The sequence below is a fragment of the Rhinopithecus bieti genome, unplaced genomic scaffold (assembly GCF_001698545.2).
Source record: "Rhinopithecus bieti isolate Rb0 unplaced genomic scaffold, ASM169854v2 scaffold_75559, whole genome shotgun sequence".
Lineage (NCBI taxonomy): Eukaryota > Metazoa > Chordata > Mammalia > Primates > Cercopithecidae > Rhinopithecus > Rhinopithecus bieti.
In genome coordinates, this window is record NW_016828162.1 from 400,829 (window position 1) to 419,309 (window position 18,481).

Below are 18,481 nucleotides of genomic sequence, written 5' to 3' on the forward strand. Positions count from 1 at the left end.
TTTTATTTTATTTATTTATTTTTTTGAGACAGAGTCTCGCTCTGTTGCCCGGGCTGGAGTGCAGTGGCCGGATCTCAGCTCACTGCAAGCTCCGTCTCCTGGGTTCACGCCATTCTCCTGCCTCAGCCTCCCGAGTAGCTGGGACTACAGGCGCCCGCCACCTGGCCCAGCTAGTTTTTTGTATATTTTTTTAGTAGAGACGGGGTTTCACCGTGTTAGCCAGGATGGTCTCGATCTCCTGACCTCGTGATCCGCCCATCTCGGCCTCCCAAAGTGCTGGGATTACAGGCTTGAGCCACCGCGCCCGGCCTATTTATTTATTTATTTATTTATTTGCAGAGATGGGGTCTCATTGTGTTGTCCAGGCTGGTCTCAAACTCCTGGGCTCAAGTGATCCTCCTGCCTCGGCTTCCCAAAGCACTGGAATTACAGATATAAGCCGCTGCACCCGGCCCCTCCCAAGTCTTTAAGGGTCTATTTTTCTCCACAACTCTGTGTCTCTCTCCCTCTCCCCACCTATGGTGGTTTGAAAATTAGTCCCCAAATTCTCTGATACTTTTCCTTTCAAGAGCAGATGATTTTTTTTTTTTTTTTTTCCGAGACAGGGTTTTGTTCTGTCGCCCAGGCTGGAGTGCAATGGCTCGATCTCAGCTCACTGCAACCTCTCCCTCCCAGGTTCAAGCAATTCTCCTGCCTCAGCTTCCTGAGTAGCTGGGATTACAGGCGCACGCCTCCACACCTGGCTAATTTTTGTATTTTTAATAGAGACGAGGTTTCACCATGTTGGCCAGGCTGCTCTTGAACTCCTGACCTCAAGTGATCTGCCCTGCCTCGGCCTCCCAAAGTGCTGGGATTACAGGCGTGAGCCACCACACCCGGCCCAAGAGCAGAGGATCCTAATGTCTTTCCTTTTCAGTGTAGGCTAGATCTAGTGACTCATTTCTGATGCGTGGAATAAAAGGTGTGTGACTTTGGGAGACTAGGTCATAAAAGACTCCAGGTGACTGCAGCCCTGTCCAACAGCTTCACTGAGGGACCCAGAGCTGCCCAATGAAGCCATTCTCACATGCCTGGCCCTCAGGAACTGTGAATACAATAAATGTTGTTTTGAACCACTGAGTTTTAGGGTAATTTTTCACATAGCAACAGATTTTGTTTTGTTTTGTTTTGTTGTTTTGAGACAGTCTCACACTTTCGCCCAGGCTGGAGGGCAGTGTTGGATCTCAGCTCACTGCAACTTCCACTTCCTGAGTTCAAGTGATTCTCGTGCCTCATCCTCCCGAGCAGCTGGGACTACAGGCACGCGCCACCACACCCGGCTAATTTTGGTTTTTTGTTTTTTTGTTTTTTTGAGACAGAGTCTCGCTCTGTCGCCCAGGCTGGAGTGCAGTGGTGCGATCTCGGCTCACTGCAACATCTGCCTCCCGGGTTCAAGAGATTCTCCTGCCTCAGCCTCCTGAGTAGCCAGGATTACAGGCGTGCGCCACCACACCCAGCTAATTTTTATATTTTTAGTAGAGATGCGTTTCACCATGTTGGTGAGGCTGGTCTCAAAATCCCGACCTTGTGATCCGCCCACCTAGGCCTCCCAAAGTGCTGAGATTACACGCATGAACCACTGTGCCCGGCCTGATTTTTGTAGTTTTGATAAGAAGGGGTTTCACCACGTTGGCCAGGCTGGTCTAGAACTCCTGACCTCAAGTGACCTGCCTTCCTCAGCCTCCCAAAGTGCTGGAATTACAGGCGTGAGCCGCCATTCCCCAACTATTTTTTTCTTTTTCATAAAAAATAGAGACAAGGTCTTACTATGTTGCCCAGGCTGGTCTCAAACGCCTGATCTCAAGTGATCCTCCCTCCTCAGCCTCCCAAAGTGCTGGGATTACAGGCAAGAACCACCAAGCCTGGTCAGCAACAAATTATTAGTATGTACCTTTCCTTCTTGTGTTCTTTCTTTGTGTCTCTCTCCATCCCTGACTCTCTCTGGGTGTCTCTCTCCATCTCTAGGTCTTTGAACGTCCATTCCAAGGTCTTTGAACGTCCATCCCAATTCGCTCTCTCTGAATGCCTCTGTCTTTCTGATTCCTTTCTAGTCTCTCCCATCATGTCATTTGCTCTGTTTCTGGTCCTCTCTCCCTCTATCTGGGTCTGTCTGTCTCTGTCCATCTGTTCCTCTCTGTTGATGTCTCTTTCTCTGCACGAGCGTCTCTATTTATAGATGTGTGTGCGCCTGTTCCCAGGTCTGTGTCTCTGGCTCTGTGCGTTTCTTTCCTTTTTCGTTTCCTTTTTTTTTTTTTGAAATGGAGTCTCACTCTGTCACCCAGGCTGGAGTGCACTGTCAGGATCTCAGCTCACTGCAGCCTCCCTGCCTGTTTCAAGCCATTCTCCGGTCTCAGCCTCGTGAGTAGCCGGGATTATAGGTATGTGCCACCACACCTGGCTAAGCTCACTACAACCTCTGCTTCTCGGGTTCAAGTGATTCTCCTGCCTCAGCCTCCTGAGGAGTTGGGATTACAGGCACCTGCCACCATGCCCAGCTAATTTTTGTATTTTTTATTAGAAACTGGGTTGCACCATGTTGGTCAGGCTGGTCTCGAACTCCTGACCTCAGGTGATCCACCCACCTTGACCACCCAAAGTGCTGGGATTACAGGCGTGAGCCACCGCGCCCGGCTAATTTTTTATGTATTTAGTAGAGAGAGCATTTGGCAGTGTTGGCCAGGCTGGTCTCAAACTCCTAGCCTCAAGTGATCCACCCACCTCGACCACCCAAAGTGGCTGGGATTACAGGCGTGAGCCACCGTGCCCGGCTAATTTTTTATGTATTTAGTAGAGATGGCGTTTGGCAGTGTTGGCCAGGCTGGTCTCAAACTCCTAGCCTCAAGTGATCGGCCCACCTTGGCCTCCCAGAGTGCTGGGATTACAGGCGTGAGCCACCGCGCCCGGTCTATGTCTCTCCCTCTTTGTGTCTCTCTCCACCTGTACTGATGTATGTGTATCTCTTTCTATGTCTCTCTGTCTCGTTAATGTTTGGTGTCAGGCTGGGCAAGGTGGCTCATACCTGTAATCCCAGCACTTTGTGAGGCCAAGGCAGGAGGATTCCTTGAGCCCAGAGGTTCCAGACCAGCCTGGGCATCATAGCAAGACTACATCTCTACAAAAAATAGTTTTTAAAAATTAGTCTGGCATGGTGGCACGTGCCTGTAGTCCCAGCTACTTGGGAGTCTGAGGTGGAAGGAGTGTTTAAGCCCAGGAGGTTGAGGCTGGATCAAGCCGTGATCGCACCACTGCCCTCCAGCCCGGGTGACATTGCAAGACCTGTCTCAAAAAAGAAAAGAAGGCCGGGCGCGGTGGCTCAAGCCTGTAATCCCAGCACTTTGGGAGGCTGAGACGGGCGGATCACGAGGTCAGGAGATCGAGACCATCCTGGCTAACACGGTGAAACCCCGTCTCTACTAAAAAATACAAAAAACTAGCTGGGCGAGGTGGCTGGCAGGCGCCTGTAGTCCCAGCTACTCGGGAGGCTGAGGCAGGAGAATGGCGTGAACCCGGGAGGCGGAGCTTGCAGTGAGCTGAGATCCGGCCACTGCACTCCAGCCTGGGCGACAGAGGGAGACTGTCTCAGAAAAAAAAAAAAAGAAAGAAAGAAAAGAAAAGAAGACATTGAGCAGTTTCACTATCAGACGGGGTGAAAAATAACAAATAATAACAACAATAATATGTGGTGGCTCTGAGGCTGGGTGTGGTTGTTCATGCCTGTAATCTCAATGCTTTGGGAGGGCCGAGGTAGGAGGATCCTTTGAGGACAGGAATTTGAGACCAGCCTGAGCAACATAGCATGACTGCATCTCTTCCTCCCAAATACAAACATTTGGTGTCTCTCTCTGTCTTCGGATGGTTCTTTCTCTCTCTTTCTGTCTCTCCCCACCCCACCTGCTGCCTGGTCTCTGAGTTTCTGAGTCTGTCTGTCTCTAAGTGTGTGTCTCTATGTCTCCATGTCTCGCTTTGTCTCTGTGTCTCCTTTTCTGCCTGTATCTGTATCTCTCTCATTCATTCCTTCCCCTTCCCGCTCCACCCGCCTTCTCCCCCTCCGCCTCCTCTCCCTCCTCCTCCTCCTCCTTCACCTCCTCCTCCTCTTCCACCTCCTCCTCCTTTCCCTCCTCCTCCCTCCTGCCTGGCGGTTTGTTCTTGCCTCTCTAACCCTCTGTCCCTCCGCCCTTCCTCTCCGTATCCATCTCAGGCTCCCCTCCCCTCCCCAGCCTCCGCAGCTCTGGGTCCTCACCTCCAGCTCTCCGCCTCTGCCCTCCCGGCTCCTCCTCTCTTCCTCTCTCTCCCTCACCAGGTCTCTGCCTCCCCCTCCCGGCGAGCAGCGCTCACTGCACTCCAGGCTCCCAGGGGGATCCCCTGGCCCCGTTAAGGCAGCCCCAGGCAGGGGACCCAGTGGAGCCCTGGGGCGGGGAAGGGGGACTGCGGGCGCTGGGGCAGCTCCAACCTGGGTCCCCGCGAGCAGGAGGACCCCGCATCTGCCAAGGCCGGCGGCCCCTGGCATGGAGACTTCCGAAGCCTCTCCCAGCTCCACCTTAAGCGCCCCCCTTCCCCTTCCTGCGGAGGATGGGAACAGCCAGCTCGAGGCCCCAGGTGTCCCGGCCACCCCCGCCCGCGTGGCCCCAGAGCCGCTGGAAACCGAGGACAAGCCCCCTACCTCCTTCCGAATCCTGCCCCTTTCGCACCCCCCACCCCCAGCCAACCCGAGGAGTGTTTGCTGCTGTGAGATCGCCTGCTCCCCACACCCAACAACAAAATTAAATAACACCACGGGAGAGAAGAGAGGGAGGGGGAGGAGGGAGGAAGGGACTAGAGAGAAGAGAGACTGAAACTGGGAGAAGAGGCAGGAGAGGAGGAGGTGGGGAGAGCACGAAGCTGGAGGCCGACACAGAGAGAGGGCGGGAGGAGGTGAAGAAGGAGAGAGGGGAGAAGGAGGAGGAGGAGATGCTGGATGGAGACCTGGAGTTAGGTGGCTTGGGAGAGCTTTATGAAAAGAGAACGGAGAGGGAGTGTGGGTTAGGAACCAAGAGGTAGCCCTGGGGGCAGCAGAAGGCTGAGAGGGATAGGAAGATCAGGAGCTAGAGAAAGACTCGAGGGTTCCGGGAAAAGAGGAGAGGAAAGAGGAAAGGCACAGAGAGACGGGAGAGGAGAGTGGGTTTGAAGGGGAGGGGTCTCAGTCCCTGGCTGCTCTGGCATTTGGGGAACTGGGACTCCCTGTGGGGAGGAGAGGAAAGCTGGAAGTCCTGGAGGGACAGGGTCCCAGAAGGAGGGGACAGAGGAGCTGAGGGGGGGGGGGGGCAGGGCGTTGGGCAGGGGTCCCTCGGAGGCCTCCTGGGGATGGGGGCTGCAGCTCGTCTGAGCGCCCCTCGAGCGCTGGTACTCTGGGCTGCACTGGGGGCAGCAGGTAAGACCTGGGGTTCCCGGCAGGATCCCCCGAGGGAGGTTGGAGGTGGGGGTGCCAAGGAGAGGGATTCAGGCTGCTCTCTTCTCAGCTCACATCGGACCAGCACCTGACCCCGAGGACTGGTGGAGCTACAAGGATAATCTCCAGGGAAACTTCGTGCCAGGTGCCGCCAAGGCGGGGACCCAGGAGTCCGGCCCTCCCGGCGCCTCTTTCTTCAGACTCAGGAACCTGGGTTCCCAGCTCCCTCCTCCCCTCAGGACCAGGAGTCCCAGCCCCCTCCTCTGTCCCTCAGGAGTCGGGCCAGCCTCTGAACCCCAGGGGCTCACCATGGGACATTATACATGCGCATTTCAAGTAGTGAGTGGGAGTGAGTGGAAGGAAAGTGTGGGGGTGGAGATTACGTGTGTGTTTGCCGGGAGAGGAAGGTCCTGGCTCCCGCTAGGAACCGGAGGCTGGGTGGCCCCGTCCCCCACCTTGTCCAGCCCTCTCTTGCAGCTTCTCTCCCCAACACATTAATAATAATCCAGCTGTGGGACAAGAGAGATTAAAAAAGAACTACAACTCCCATGGGGCTCTGGGGTAGGTAGGCAGCAGAGGGGTAGGCTGGTAGCCCTGGGGCCTGCTGGGAGTTGTAGTTCCATGTACGATGGCTTGATGGGTTGGATCGGCTAGGCACGGTGGCTGACGCCTGTAATCCCAGCACTTTAGGAGGCCGAGGTGGGTGGATTACCTGAGGTCCAGAGTTCAAGACCAGCCTGGCCATTTTAGCGAAACCCGTCTCTACTAAACTTGGAAACTATTCCAAGATTCTTCTAGGACCCAGGATTCTGGATCCGAGCCCAGTCCTCCCTCAGACCCAGGAGTCCAGGTCCCTAGCCCCTCCTCCCCTGGGATCTGGGAGTCCAGAGCACAGCCCACTCAGCAGATGCCAGCCCTGGGATCCAGTCTCTATTTCTGACTCCTTGTCCTCCTACTCCGACCCCACCCCCAGGGCCTCCTTTCTGGGGCCTGGTGAATGCAGCGTGGAGTCTGTGTGCGGTGGGGAAGCGGCAGAGCCCCGTGGATGTGGAGCTGAAGAGGGTTCTTTATGACCCCTTTCTGCCCCCATTAAGGCTCAGCACTGGAGGAGAGAAGGTAAGGGGCTTGGAGGGAGGAGCTATCGAATCCACTGGGGATGGGCATGAGTAGAGACTGGGGAATGGGGTGCTGAGGTAAGAGAGTAGCCTTGGGGGAGGAGGGGACACCCAGTGGGTGGAGAGAAGGCTGCTTACACTGTAAAATGGATCACCCATTCTTCCCTTCCCAACCATGGCCCCCTGGTCTCCCCATCTCTGCAGAAGCAATTAAAAGTAGAACATTTCCTGTGCCAGGCAGATTTAAAAGCTTGATGAGCCTCTAATCTCATAACCACCCCACAAAATGGGTACAATTATTATTATTATTATTTTGAGATGGAGTTTTGCTCTTGTTGCCCAGGCTGGAGTGCAATGGTGTGATCTTGGCTCACCGCAACCTCCGCCTCCCGGGTTCAAGCAATTCTTCTGCCTCAGCCTCCCAAGTAGCTGGGATTACAGGCATGCACCACCACGCCCAGCTAATTTTTTGTATTTTTAGTAGAGATGGAGTTTCTCCATGTTGGTCAGGCTGGTCTTGAATTCCCGACCTCAGGTGATCCATCTGCCTTGGCCTCCCAAAGTGCTGGGATTACAGGCATGAGCCACCATGTCCAGCCAAAATGGGTACAGTTATTAACCTTATTATATACATGCAGAAACTGACACACAGAGGTTGAGTTACTTGTCTAGGATCACACAGAGAGCCAGCACTGACATTCAAACCAGGCAGTGTAGCATGAATGGTGGGACCTGCTTTCCAATACCATGCTGGGAACCATACTTTTTTTTTTGGAATTGGGATCTCACTCTGTGGCCCAGGCTGGAGTGCAGTGGCCCAATCACAGCTCACTGTAACCTCAAATTCCTGGGCCCAAGTGATCTTCCTACCTCAACCTCAAAAGTAGCTAGGACATGCCCGGGTGTGGTGGCTCATGCCTGTAACCCCAGCACTTCGGGAGGCCGAGGTGGGCAAATCACGAGGTTAGGATTTTGAGACTAGCCTGGCCAACATGGTGAAACGCTGTCTCTACTAAAAATACAAAAATTAGCCGGTTGTGGTGGCATGTGCCTGTAATCCCAGCTACTGGAGAGGCTGAGGCAGGAGAATCGCTTCAACCCGGGAGGCAGAGGTTGCAGTGAACCGACATCCTGCCACTGGACTCCAGCTTGGGCGACAGAACAAGACTCCGTCTCAGAAAAAAAGAAAGAGGGAGAGACAGGGAGACAGAGAGGGAAAAGGAAAAAGGAAGGAAGGAAGGAGAGAGAGAGAGAAAGAAAAGAGAGAAAGAGAAAGATGAAAGAAAGAAAGGAAAGAAGGAGAAAGAAAGAAAAGAGGAAAAGAAAAAAGAAGCCAGGACTGCAGGCATATGCCAGTATGCCTGGCTAACTATTTAAGTTTTTTGTAGATGTGGGGTCTCACTATGTTGTCCAGGCTTATCTTGAACTCCTGGGCTCAAGCGATCCTCCTGCCTTGGTTTCCCAGGGTGCTGGAATTACAGCCGTGATCCACCATGCCTGGACAATACCATTTATTATAAGAACCAGGATTACCTTTCATTTAGCTGCCCCAGCCAAAAGCCTTAAAGCCATTTCCCATCCCATCCTCTCTCACATCCATTTCCAATCCATGTTCTTTCTAGACTTGCTACTAAATATTATTTAAATCCTTTCACCTATGACGTCCTCTACTGCCCCCAGTCTCATGCAGGCACCATAATCTCTCACCCAGACTGGTGGCGTAGCCTCCTCACTGGCCTGCCTCTGTACTCCCTGCAATCCATTCTCCACCCCACAGCTAGAGAGATGTTTAAAACACAAATGAGATCATATCACTCCTGCTCACAATCCTCCTATTAGGATATGTAATAATAGCAAACATTTACATAGCACTTACTATATGTTTGGCACTCTGGCAAATGTGTTATATATATGCAGTTTATTTATTTATTTTTATTTATTTATTTGAGTTGGAGTCCCGTTCTGTTGCCCAGGCTGGAGTGTAGTGGCACGATCTCGGCTCACTGCAACCTCCGCCTCCTGGGTTCGAGCAATTCTCCTGCCTCAGCCTCCCGAGTAGCTGGGACTACAGGCACATGCCACCACACCCAGCTAACTTTTGTATTTTTAGTACAGACAGGGCTTCACCATGTTGGCCAGGATGGTCTTGATCTCTTGACCTTGTGATCCACCCGCCTCAGCCTCCCAAAGTGCTGGGATTACAGGTGCGAGCTACTGCACCTGGTTAATCTTTTTATTTTTAGTAAAGATGGGGTTTTACCATGTTGGTCAGGATGGTCTTGATCTCTTGACCTCGTGATCTGCCCACCTTGGCCTCCCAAAGTGTTGGGATTACAGGCGTGAGCCACTGTGCCCAGCCTATTTATTTATTTATTTATTTATTTATTTATTTATTTATTGTTGTTGTTTTTTCTTTTTGGAATGCCCTTCTCTCTGTTCTTTTGCAAGTCACCTCTGCTTATCCTTCGGGTCCCCATTAAAATGTCACCTTTGGCCAGGTGCAGTTGTTCATGCCTATAATTCCAAGTGTTTTTTGGAGGCTAAGGCAGGATGATGACTTGAGCCCAGGAATTTAAGACTAGCCTGGCCAACACGGTGAAAACCCATCTCTACTAAAAATACAAAAATTAGCTGGGTGTGGTGGCACATGCCTGTAGTCCCAGTTATTCGGGAGCCTGAGGGAGGAGAATCATTTGAACCCAGGAGTCAGAGGTTGCAGTGAGCCAAGATCCTGCCACTATACTCCAGCCTCCGCAACAGAGCAAGATTCTATTTAAAAAAAAAAAAAGAAAAAGGACCGGGCGCGGTGGCTCACGCGTGTCTGTAATCCTAGCCCTTTGGAAGGCTGACGCGGGTGGATCACCTGAGGTCGGGAGTTTGAGACCAGCCTGACCAACATGGAGAAACCCTGTCTCTACTAAAAATACAAAATTACCCGGGCATGGTGGCGCATGCCTGTAATCCCAGCTACTCGGGAGGCTGAGGCAGGAGAATCGCTTGAACCCAGGAGGCAGATGTTGCAGTGAGCCCAGATCGTACCATTGCACTCCAGCCTGGGCAACAAGAGCGAGACTCCGCTTCACAAAAAAAAAAGACTGTAGTAATCAGAAAATGTAAGCGTGGGAAACGGGAAAGAAAAGATCTCTCCCTGCCCCCGTGACAGCTCCTCCCTCTCCCACAGCTCCGGGGAACCTTGTACAACACCGGCCGACACGTCTCCTTCCTGCCTGCACCCCGACCTGTGGTCAATGTGTCTGGGGGTCCCCTCCTTTATAGCCACCGGCTCAGTGAACTGCGGCTGCTGTTTGGAGCTCGCGACGGAGCCGGCTCGGAACATCAGATCAACCACCAGGGCTTCTCTGCTGAGGTAGTGACCACTGATTGTTTACCGGCGACCCTCCACCCTGAGTCACCCCAGTTCCTCCCACCTCACCCTGGTAGTGCCTCACCCCATCCTCCTCCACAGAACTGGCCTCCCACTCTAAGCACTAATCCTCAGCCTGATTCGGGCCCCCAAAGCTGGGTCATCCTCTCCTCCCCTTCTGCTGGGGGACCCCATGCTCTGTGCTACCCCCAGGTGCAGCTCATTCACTTCAACCAGGAACTCTATGGGAATTTCAGCGCTGCCTCCCGAAGCCCCAATGGCCTGGCCATTCTCAGCCTCTTTGTCAACGTGAGCGTAGGCGAGACTCCGAGGGAGGGAGCTCTTGGGTGCCTGGAACCCGGGGTCTGAGGGAAGAGGGGTGCTGGGAGGCCCAGACTCCTGAGTCCTGGGGGAGGAGACAGTTGAGGGCTTGGACTTCTGGGCTCCTGTGTCCTCACCTTGTACCCCCACACAGGTGGCCGGTAGCTCTAACCCATTCCTCAGTCGCCTCCTTAACCGCGACACCATCACCCGCATCTCCTACAAGAGTAAGTCCACGGCGTGCTGGAGCCAGTGGTCACACACGAGGGGGTATTCAAGAGTGCCGCCCCTCCTTACTCTGGTCTGATATTCCTGCAGATGACGCCTACTTTCTTCAAGACCTGAGCCTGGAGCTCCTGTTCCCTGAGTCCTTCGGCTTTATCACCTATCAGGGCTCTCTCAGCACCCCGCCCTGCTCCGAGACTGTCACCTGGATCCTCATCGACCGGGCCCTCAATATCACCTCCCTCCAGGTGACCCTCTGTCCGCACCGCCCTTCCTAGGCCTGGGTACTCCACTCACTGGCCTGGGTATCCCCTTGTTCACATGCCCTCCCTCTCCTCATAGACTGAATTTAAGGAGGTAAGAAGGTCAGACCACCCTTGGGGGTGGGGTGGGGCTGAGAACAGGCCCCGCCCACCTGCTCCCAGGGGCGGGATTTCCCGCGTGACGTCACCAAGACCGTTCACTATTCACTCCCAGTTTCCCACCCTCCTTCCATGGCAGATGCACTCCCTGAGACTCCTGAGCCAGAATCCTCCATCCCAGATCTTCCAGAGCCTCAGCGGTAATGGCCGGCCCCTGCAGCCCTTGGCCCACAGGGCACTGAGGGGCAACAGGGACCCCCGGCACCCCGAGAGGCGCTGCCGAGGCCCCAACTACCGCCTGCATGGTATGGTCCAGTCTGCACCCGCTCTATGTCTTGGGCTAACCCGCTTATATGTGTCTCCCCTTGGTGTCTCCATGTGATTCAGTCCCATCCCCCTTCCTGCGTCTGTATGGTGTAGCCTCCTGAGCTGTTTCTTTTTCTCTCTCTCCCTACATATCAACGTGGTACAGTCCACCTCCCAGCCCTAGGTCATTACTGTCCCACGATTTGTCTTTCCTCTTCACTGCTTTGTAACTTGGTCTATAACCCTTGACCCCTGCCTTCCTATGGTCCGATTACCTACTGTTCTGTTCTTCCTATTACTGTGAATTTCCAAAATGGTACAATTTGGATCCTCTCTCCCTTTCCAAGTCGTACTACTCTACGCTGTTCCACAATCTTATGCTTCTTTCCCCCTTACTGAGAATCTACAAGGTACAACCCCTTCCCTCCACCTACTGCCACCCTGTGGTTCAGCCCAGGGATCTCACCCCCCGGCTTCGCAACATGGTACAGTCCACACCCCCCATGAAGACCTTCAAGTAGTTCAGCCTAATGCTGAATCTGGACATCCCGATTCCCCCCTCCTGTTGGCTTCTTGTGGTTCAGCCCAGTGTTTCTCGACCTGGTACATTCCGGTTCCCCGCTCGCAGACTTCCGATGGTAGAGCCCTGCGCGGCCCAGCCCACGGCCCCTGCACGCCCCCTGCCCCTTCCATCCTAAACTGACGCCTCTTGCCGTTGTCCTCTGTCTTACAGTGGATGGTGCACCCCATGGTCGCTGAGACTCCCCTTCGAGGATTGCACCCGCCCGTCCTAAGCCTCCCCACACGGCGAGGGTAGTTACGCCTAAAACAAAGCTATTAAAGGGGCAGAACACTTCTTGTTTCTCAGTGGTCTGATTCTAGGCGCGGTGGGGAAACATTTGGGTATTAAAGAACAGACTTCTTCCGGAAACCAATCTTCCTCTTTCTAAGCCTCCGCTACTCGGCTTTTTTGGCTTCCTGCTTCTCGAAACCATCATTGGGACCGCGGCCCCTTTAAGCGGCGCCCCTCTTCCCCCATCACACCCCTTACCACCAGGCAGCACGAGCAGAGCCATGTGCTTCCCCCTCCCGCCTGCCTCATTGGCCCAAACTGGGTCACGGTCCCGCCCCCAGTACCGCCTCCCATTGGGCAAATGTAGGTCAGTGTCCCGCCTCCCACCGAAAGGCAAGGCAACTTCACGCGCTGAGACCCTCACGCGCCCTCCTGGGCCCTGGCGTATCCAGAGGCCCCATTGGCTGTGCGTCTCAAGGGGTCGGAGACGATTGGCCCGTGTTTGCAGCCGGAGGGAGGCACGCGGCTGGGGTGCATGCCCACAGAGGCGGGCAAGGCTGGACGCGCCGGGCGGGGACCCGGAGGAGGGGCGCGCGCTGTGGCGTCGGGTGTTTTGGTTCGGATTTTTTTTCCGCGAAAGAAGTTTGCTTTGGCCACGCCTCAAGGCGGCCGCCTCCTCCTGCCCCCTCCTCCGCCCCTCCGCGCACACCTCTCGGTGCAGATTGCAAAGCGCCTTCCGTTGCGAGAGCTGCAGATTTTGCAAGAGCCAGGCTCGCCCACCTTGTAGAAGGGGCTCCTTGGGTCCCCTCTCACCCTCGGTTGCAAAGGGCCGGCCGCTTGATTTGGACACCCCCTCGCCCAGACTGCATGATCTCCCGGGACCCTTTAGAGTTGCACGTTTCTGCACCGAGGACCTCAAATTCCCGTCGCTCCTAGGATTTGCAGCGTTCTGGATACTGGAGGGTTGCAGGCTACACTCGCCCGCCCCTGGGCAGACAGTCGTCCAAACCACTGGAGTGTGCCGGTGACTGGCAGGCCAGCCCTTCGCCTCTCCATGAACCCGTGAGCCTGGGGGCAGGTGCCAGGCGATGGCGCGGCCTGTGAGCGACAGGACCCCGGCCCCTCTGCTGCTGGGCGGCCCGGTCGGGACACCCCCTGGCGGGGGAGCGCTGCTTGGGCTGCGGAGCCTTCTGCAGGGGACCAGCAAGCCCAAAGAGCCGGCCAGCTGTGAGTTCTAACCCCCATCTCACCCAGTTCGGACACCCCACCCTCTTAAGGCCTCAAATGCCGTTGGGTGGGGGGTGGGGGCCCAGAGACACCTCCTGTGTGGGGAGAGTCCATCTTCCCAACCTTAATCTACTCAATTACTCAGGTGTTTAGGCTCCTAGATCCCTCAGCGCCCAGGACCCAAAAGCGCCAGCTCTGAAGCCCGTCCACCCTAAGGTCCCCAAAGTCCTCCTCCCTCGGTTCACAGGAGTGTAGGCCCCAGCCTCCTCTTCCTTTGGTCCGGGAGTCTGGACCCCTGGGGTCCCAAGGAAGGGGTGTGTCGGGTGCTCACACGGTGGTGACACGGGCTTGGGCGGGGCGTCATGGGGTCACATGGAGTCTAGGGATGAGGAATGTGCCCCAGGAATGGAGCCCCTTCCTGCCCCTTACAGATGGTGGGGAGGGGAAGGGGTACAGCGCGCAGGGGATGGGGTTGGGTAATTACAGTGGAATTACAGAGCTGTCATTTTTTTCTCTCACCTGCCCAACCCTCCACCTACTCTCTCCCTGCCCCCCCATTCCTGAACTTCCGTCCCTCTTTCGCTGGGTCGCTGTTTTTCTGTATCTCAATCCCTTCCCGGCATTCTGTCCCCATCTCTGTGAATCTGTCCACCTGTCTCTGCCACCCCCGTCTCCGTTCTTTCTGGGTCTCTCTCCCACTCTGCGTCTCCGTCCCTTCATTTCCCGTCTCTCCTCTCCGACTCCCCGTCCCCTCTTTCTCTGGATCTCCGCCCTGTGCCTCTCGGACTCGGGGTCTCTTCTCCCATCTCTATCTGCCCTCCCTCACCCTCATCCCAACCCGTCTTTCCCGGCCCGCAGGTCTCCTGAAGGAAAAGGAGCGCAAGGCGGCCCTGCCCGCAGCCACAACCCCTGGGCCAGGCCTGGAGACTGCGGGCCCGGCGGATGCCCCGGCTGGGGCGGTGGTTGGCGGCGGGTCCCCGCGGGGGCGCCCGGGGCCAGTTCCCGCCCCGGGTCTGTTGGCGCCACTGCTGTGGGAGCGCACGCTGCCGTTCGGCGATGTGGAGTACGTGGACCTGGACGCCTTCCTGCTGGAGCACGGGCTCCCGCCCAGCCCGCCGCCCCCCGGTGGCCCGTCGCCGGAGCCGTCGCCCGCGCGGACGCCAGCACCCTCCCCAGGGCCGGGCTCGTGCGGGCTCCGCTTCCCCCCGCTCTCTCCTGGCAGCGCCAGGGCTGCCCTCGGGCCGCCAGCGGCCACGCTCAGGTTGCGGCGAAGGGGGGGGCTGTCCTGACGGGGCGGGCTTGACTCAGGGGGCGGGGCCGTTGGCGACCGGCTGCGGCTCCGAAATTTTGTGTCCAGTTGTCGAGCCGGTGTCGTGCGGAGGGGCCAGTTCTGTGTTCTTAATGGGTCAAACTTGGTTTTATGGCTGCCATAGGGGGGAGAGAGACTTGAACCTAATTCAGGAAGCCTGCCCAATGAGATGTTTGTGGGGTTTTCTGTGGGGACATGGAGCGACAAAGGATGTGCGATAGTCGTGAAGCAGAACTGGAAGTCCGGAACACCGGTTATTTCGACTGGGCAGCTGACTGACCCCAGAATCTGGGGGCCCATAATCGATGGAACTGGGATAGGACTGGAGGGCCCTAGTGTCCATTACAGGAGCAAGGAGTGGGCACGAATTCTGATTTCCAGGAATAAAAGACTGGCAGCCCAGTTCTTGGCGCTCCCCCAGTGGGGCGTGCTGAAGCCTGGGTCCCAGGGGGGGGTAGTTATTCAGAAGAGACGTTAGGCGATCTATGTTTCTGGTTCGTCCAACTGGGGCTAGGGCCAAGCCTTCCTGCTGATCTAGGGAGAGCCTGGGATCCAGCAATTGTGGTTACGCAGTGGCGGGCGGGGGCCTGGAAGCGCTCAGGAGCGCCGAGGCTCCCCGGAGAGCGGGAGGGATCGGATCTTTGTGCGGGGTGAGATGTTGGAGCCTCAAGTGACTAGAAGAGCAAGAGGAAAGATGTTTCCGCTTTGGGCATATTTGCGGTCTCCAGGGACGCCTGCAGTTCGGGAATTCGGCGCACACCTGCCCAGGTCGACTTCCGGGCGACAGGGCCCTACCTTCCCGGGCCGCACATTCTGGCGTACCACGTGAGTCTCCTCCATCCTCCGCGCTTCACGCGGCGCCTTCCGCGCGAGGGGCGGGCCGGGACGTGGAGGGGCGACGATGGCAGGGGGCTGGAAGGGAGGGGAGGAGGAGGGTGAAGCAGGCGTCAGCACGTGATGCCCTGAACTGTGTCCTTAGGCTGGCCCCAGCTGGGGCTGGCTGCTATAAGGTACAGGCGCCTTCTTTCGAACATTTTGAACAATTCTGGAAGTCTTAGAGCAGGCTCCGTCTCCTTTCCCTTACTCTCTCCCCGTGGTAGTCTTAGAATGTAACTTTATTTGAGAGCTTTTCAGTGCAGGTCGATTGTTTTTCTCTGGACGATCTGCGCTGGTCTAAGCTTAAGTCGTGGATTCGGTATAAGTAGGATTCAGGCCTACACTGTGCCTCTGCAAGTCTGAGGTTTTTAGAAGCAATAGCTCATCGGCTTCTCGGCCTTTTGGCTAAGATTACTGTAGCAAGCATAGCCACTGGATTCATGTTTACTAGCGGCAAGTCGTTTAAGCTGGGACTCAGTTTCCTTGTTTGTAAGATGGATATGGCTCGCCAGGCGCGGTTGGCTTCAAGCCTGTAATCGCCATTTGGAGGCCGAGACGGCGCGGATCACGAGCGGTCAGGAGATCGAGACATCCTGGCTAACACCGGGAAACCCCGTCTCTTACTAAAAAATACGAAAAGCTGCGGAGCCGAGCGTGGCGGGCGCCTGCCTAGTCCAGCTACCGGAGGCTGAGCAGAGAGAATGGGTGACCCGGAGGCGGGCTGCGCAGTGGCCTGAGATCTGGCCGCACTGCACTCGCCTGGGCGATAGAGTGAGACTCCGTTCTCAAAAAAAAAAAAAAAGGGATGGGCTCCATGATTCTCTAAACATCTTTATGGCTTGGGGAACCTTCATTTTTCTTGTTATTTTGGAGACGGAGTCTTGCTCTGTTGTCCAGGCTGGAGTGCGGTGGTGTGATCTCGGCTCACTGCAACCTCCACCTCCTGGGTTCGAGTAATTCTCCAGCCTCAGCCTCCCTAGTAGCTGGGCTTACAGGCACCCGCCACTGCTCCTGGCCAATTTTCATACTTTTAGTGAAGATGAGGCTTTGCCATGTTAGCCATACTGGTCTCAAACTCCTGACCTCAGGTGATTCGCCACCTTGGCTTCCCAAAGTGCTGGGGTTATCAGCGTCCGAGGGAACCTTCATATTTTATATTAGGGAGATTAGTCCCTGGCCAAATTTATGCTAGATCCCAGAAGGGCTTTCCATGTGGCTATGATACCAGAGCAAGAGGTAGCTTCTGGAAACCCCCTCCCTAAAATACACACTTAGCTGACACGTGCTGTTTCCCCAAGGCCTGACCTCTCGGGACACACCCAGCCCTGTGGACCCAGACACCGTGGAGGTGCTGATGACCTTTGAACCCGACCCAGCTGATCTTGCCCTATCAAGCATTCCTGGCCATGAGACCTTTGACCCCCGAAGACATCGTTTCTCAGAGGAGGAACTTAAGCCCCAGCCAATCATGAAGAAGGCGAGGAAAATCCAGGTGCCAGAGGAGCAGAAGGTGAGCAGAGCTGGATGTGGGACATAGGCTTGACTGGAGACATGCCCCATAGCCAGGGAGGGGCCTTTTCTCACATTCAGGCCTGGGCTTCTCACTGGGATTAGTGCTCAGCCTCTCCTGGCCTGCAGCCACGGATTAGTTCTCCTTGGCCACGGGGCACAAGGGGGCAGGGGCCTGAGGTTTATGAAGATAGTGTCAGCTGGGCGAGGGGTCTCACTCGTGTAATCCCAGCACTTTGGGGGCTGAGGCAAGAGGATCGCTTGAGCTCAGGAGTTCAAGACCAGCCTGGGCAACATGGTGAAACCCCATTTCTACAAGCTACTCGGGAGGCAGAGGTGGGAGGATTGCTTGTACCTGGGAGGTTGAGGCTGCAGTGAGCCAAGATTGCACCACTGCACTCCACCCTGGGCAACAGAGCGAGACCTTGTCTTAAAAGACAGTGTCACTGTGGGGTGCTGACTCTGCCAGCTCTGCTACTTCTACTTGTAGAGACTTGGAGCTTCTCCTATTACTTGGATCCAGAACCCTCAGTGGGTCAGGTCTCAGGCTCCACCAGGCCCAATTGCGAAGGACAGTCTTCCTTGGCAATGGGATATCAGCCTGTGGCCTGTCTCTCCTTACTCAGCAGGCCTTTGATCTCTGATGTGGGACTTCCTTTGGAGTGATTGCCTTTGGCTAGGATGCAGATTCGGCCAGCCTCTTTAGGACTTGTTTCCTGGGCCTGGGCTTCTCACTGGTGGGAGGCTTCAGGCTTCTGTTAACAGCCAGGGCCACTTTCTGATTTGGGATGATTTGAGCAGTGATTGCATCTTTGCATCTTTTTTTTTTTTTTTTTTTTGCGATTACTAGAGTCGTCCCTAGCAAGAGTTGCTTGGGCTTCTGTTACAAGACTTTGTCATTCCAGGCCAGGCGCGATGGCTCACGCCTTGTAATCCCAGCACTTTGGGAGGCTAAGGTGGGTGGATCACTTGAGGTCAGGAATTTGAGACCAGCCTGGCCAACATGGTGAAATCTCGCCTCTACTACAAGTACAAACATTTTCCGGGTGCAGTGTCTCACGCCTGTAATCCCAGCACTTTGGGAGGCTGAGACGGGTGGATCACGAGATCAGGAGACCATCCTGGCCAATATGGTGAAACCCCGTCTCCACTAAAACTACAAAATTAGCTGGGCATGGTGGTATGTGTCTGTAGTCCCAGCTACTTGGAAGGCTGATGTAGAAGAATCGCTTGAACCTGGGAGACAGAGGTTGCAGTGAGCCGAGATTGTGCCACTGCACTCCAGCCTGGTGATAGAGCAAGACTCCATCTCAAAAACAAAAGCAAACAGGCCAGGCGTGGTGGCTCACGCCTGTAATCCCAGCACTTTGGGAGGCCGAGGCAGGCAGATCACCAGGTCAGGAGATCGAGACCATCCTGGCTAACATGGTGAAACCCTGTCTCTACTAAAAATAAAAAAAAGTAGCCAGGCATGGTGGCGGACATTTGTAGTCCCAGCTACTCGGGAGGCTAAGGCAGGAGAATGGTGGAGGCGGAGCTTGCAGTGAACTGAGATTGTGCCATTGCATTCCAGCCTGGGCAACAAAGTGAGACACCATCTCAAAAAAAAA

General features: G+C 55.3%; 2 protein-coding genes across 3 annotated transcripts in view; both read left to right on the plus strand.

Moving 5' to 3' along the window:
- The first annotated feature begins 4,606 nt into the window (after nt 1-4,606).
- CA11 (carbonic anhydrase 11 (inactive)) lies at nt 4,607-12,084 on the plus strand. Of its 2 annotated transcripts, XM_017864327.1 has the most exons (9): nt 4,607-5,446; nt 5,535-5,609; nt 6,438-6,580; nt 9,761-9,946; nt 10,157-10,252; nt 10,419-10,491; nt 10,583-10,737; nt 10,991-11,156; nt 11,891-12,084. In XM_017864327.1, the coding sequence occupies exons 1-9, from the start codon at nt 5,380-5,382 to the stop codon at nt 11,914-11,916; spliced, it is 987 nt and encodes a 328-aa protein (XP_017719816.1). In that variant the 5' UTR covers nt 4,607-5,379; the 3' UTR covers nt 11,917-12,084. The 2 variants fall into 2 exon arrangements, with proteins under 2 accessions (XP_017719816.1, XP_017719817.1); XM_017864328.1 differs by lacking the exons at nt 4,607-5,446; nt 5,535-5,609 and adding an exon at nt 5,617-5,803.
- Nucleotides 12,085-12,271: 187 nt separating this feature from the next.
- The window catches only part of DBP (D-box binding PAR bZIP transcription factor), an 8,946-nt gene continuing 2,736 nt past the window's right edge, over nt 12,272-18,481 (plus strand). The window contains exons 1-4 of the mRNA XM_017864330.1: nt 12,272-13,177; nt 14,036-14,438; nt 16,092-16,105; nt 16,661-16,872. Coding sequence (XP_017719819.1) covers nt 13,039-13,177; nt 14,036-14,438; nt 16,092-16,105; nt 16,661-16,872 — 768 coding nt within the window. The 5' untranslated portion in view covers nt 12,272-13,038. The remainder of the gene's footprint in view (nt 13,178-14,035; nt 14,439-16,091; nt 16,106-16,660; nt 16,873-18,481) is intronic.

Bases quoted from the DNA above. Each gene is read 5' to 3' on its own strand.
- CA11 (XM_017864327.1), top strand. From the start codon at position 5,380: ATGGGGGCTGCAGCTCGTCTGAGCGCCCCTCGAGCGCTGGTACTCTGG. The intron at 9,947-10,156 runs GTAGTGACCACT...TGCTACCCCCAG, and splicing joins ACCAGGGCTTCTCTGCTGAG to GTGCAGCTCATTCACTTCAA. The intron at 11,157-11,890 runs GTATGGTCCAGT...TCTGTCTTACAG, and splicing joins CCCCAACTACCGCCTGCATG to TGGATGGTGCACCCCATGGT.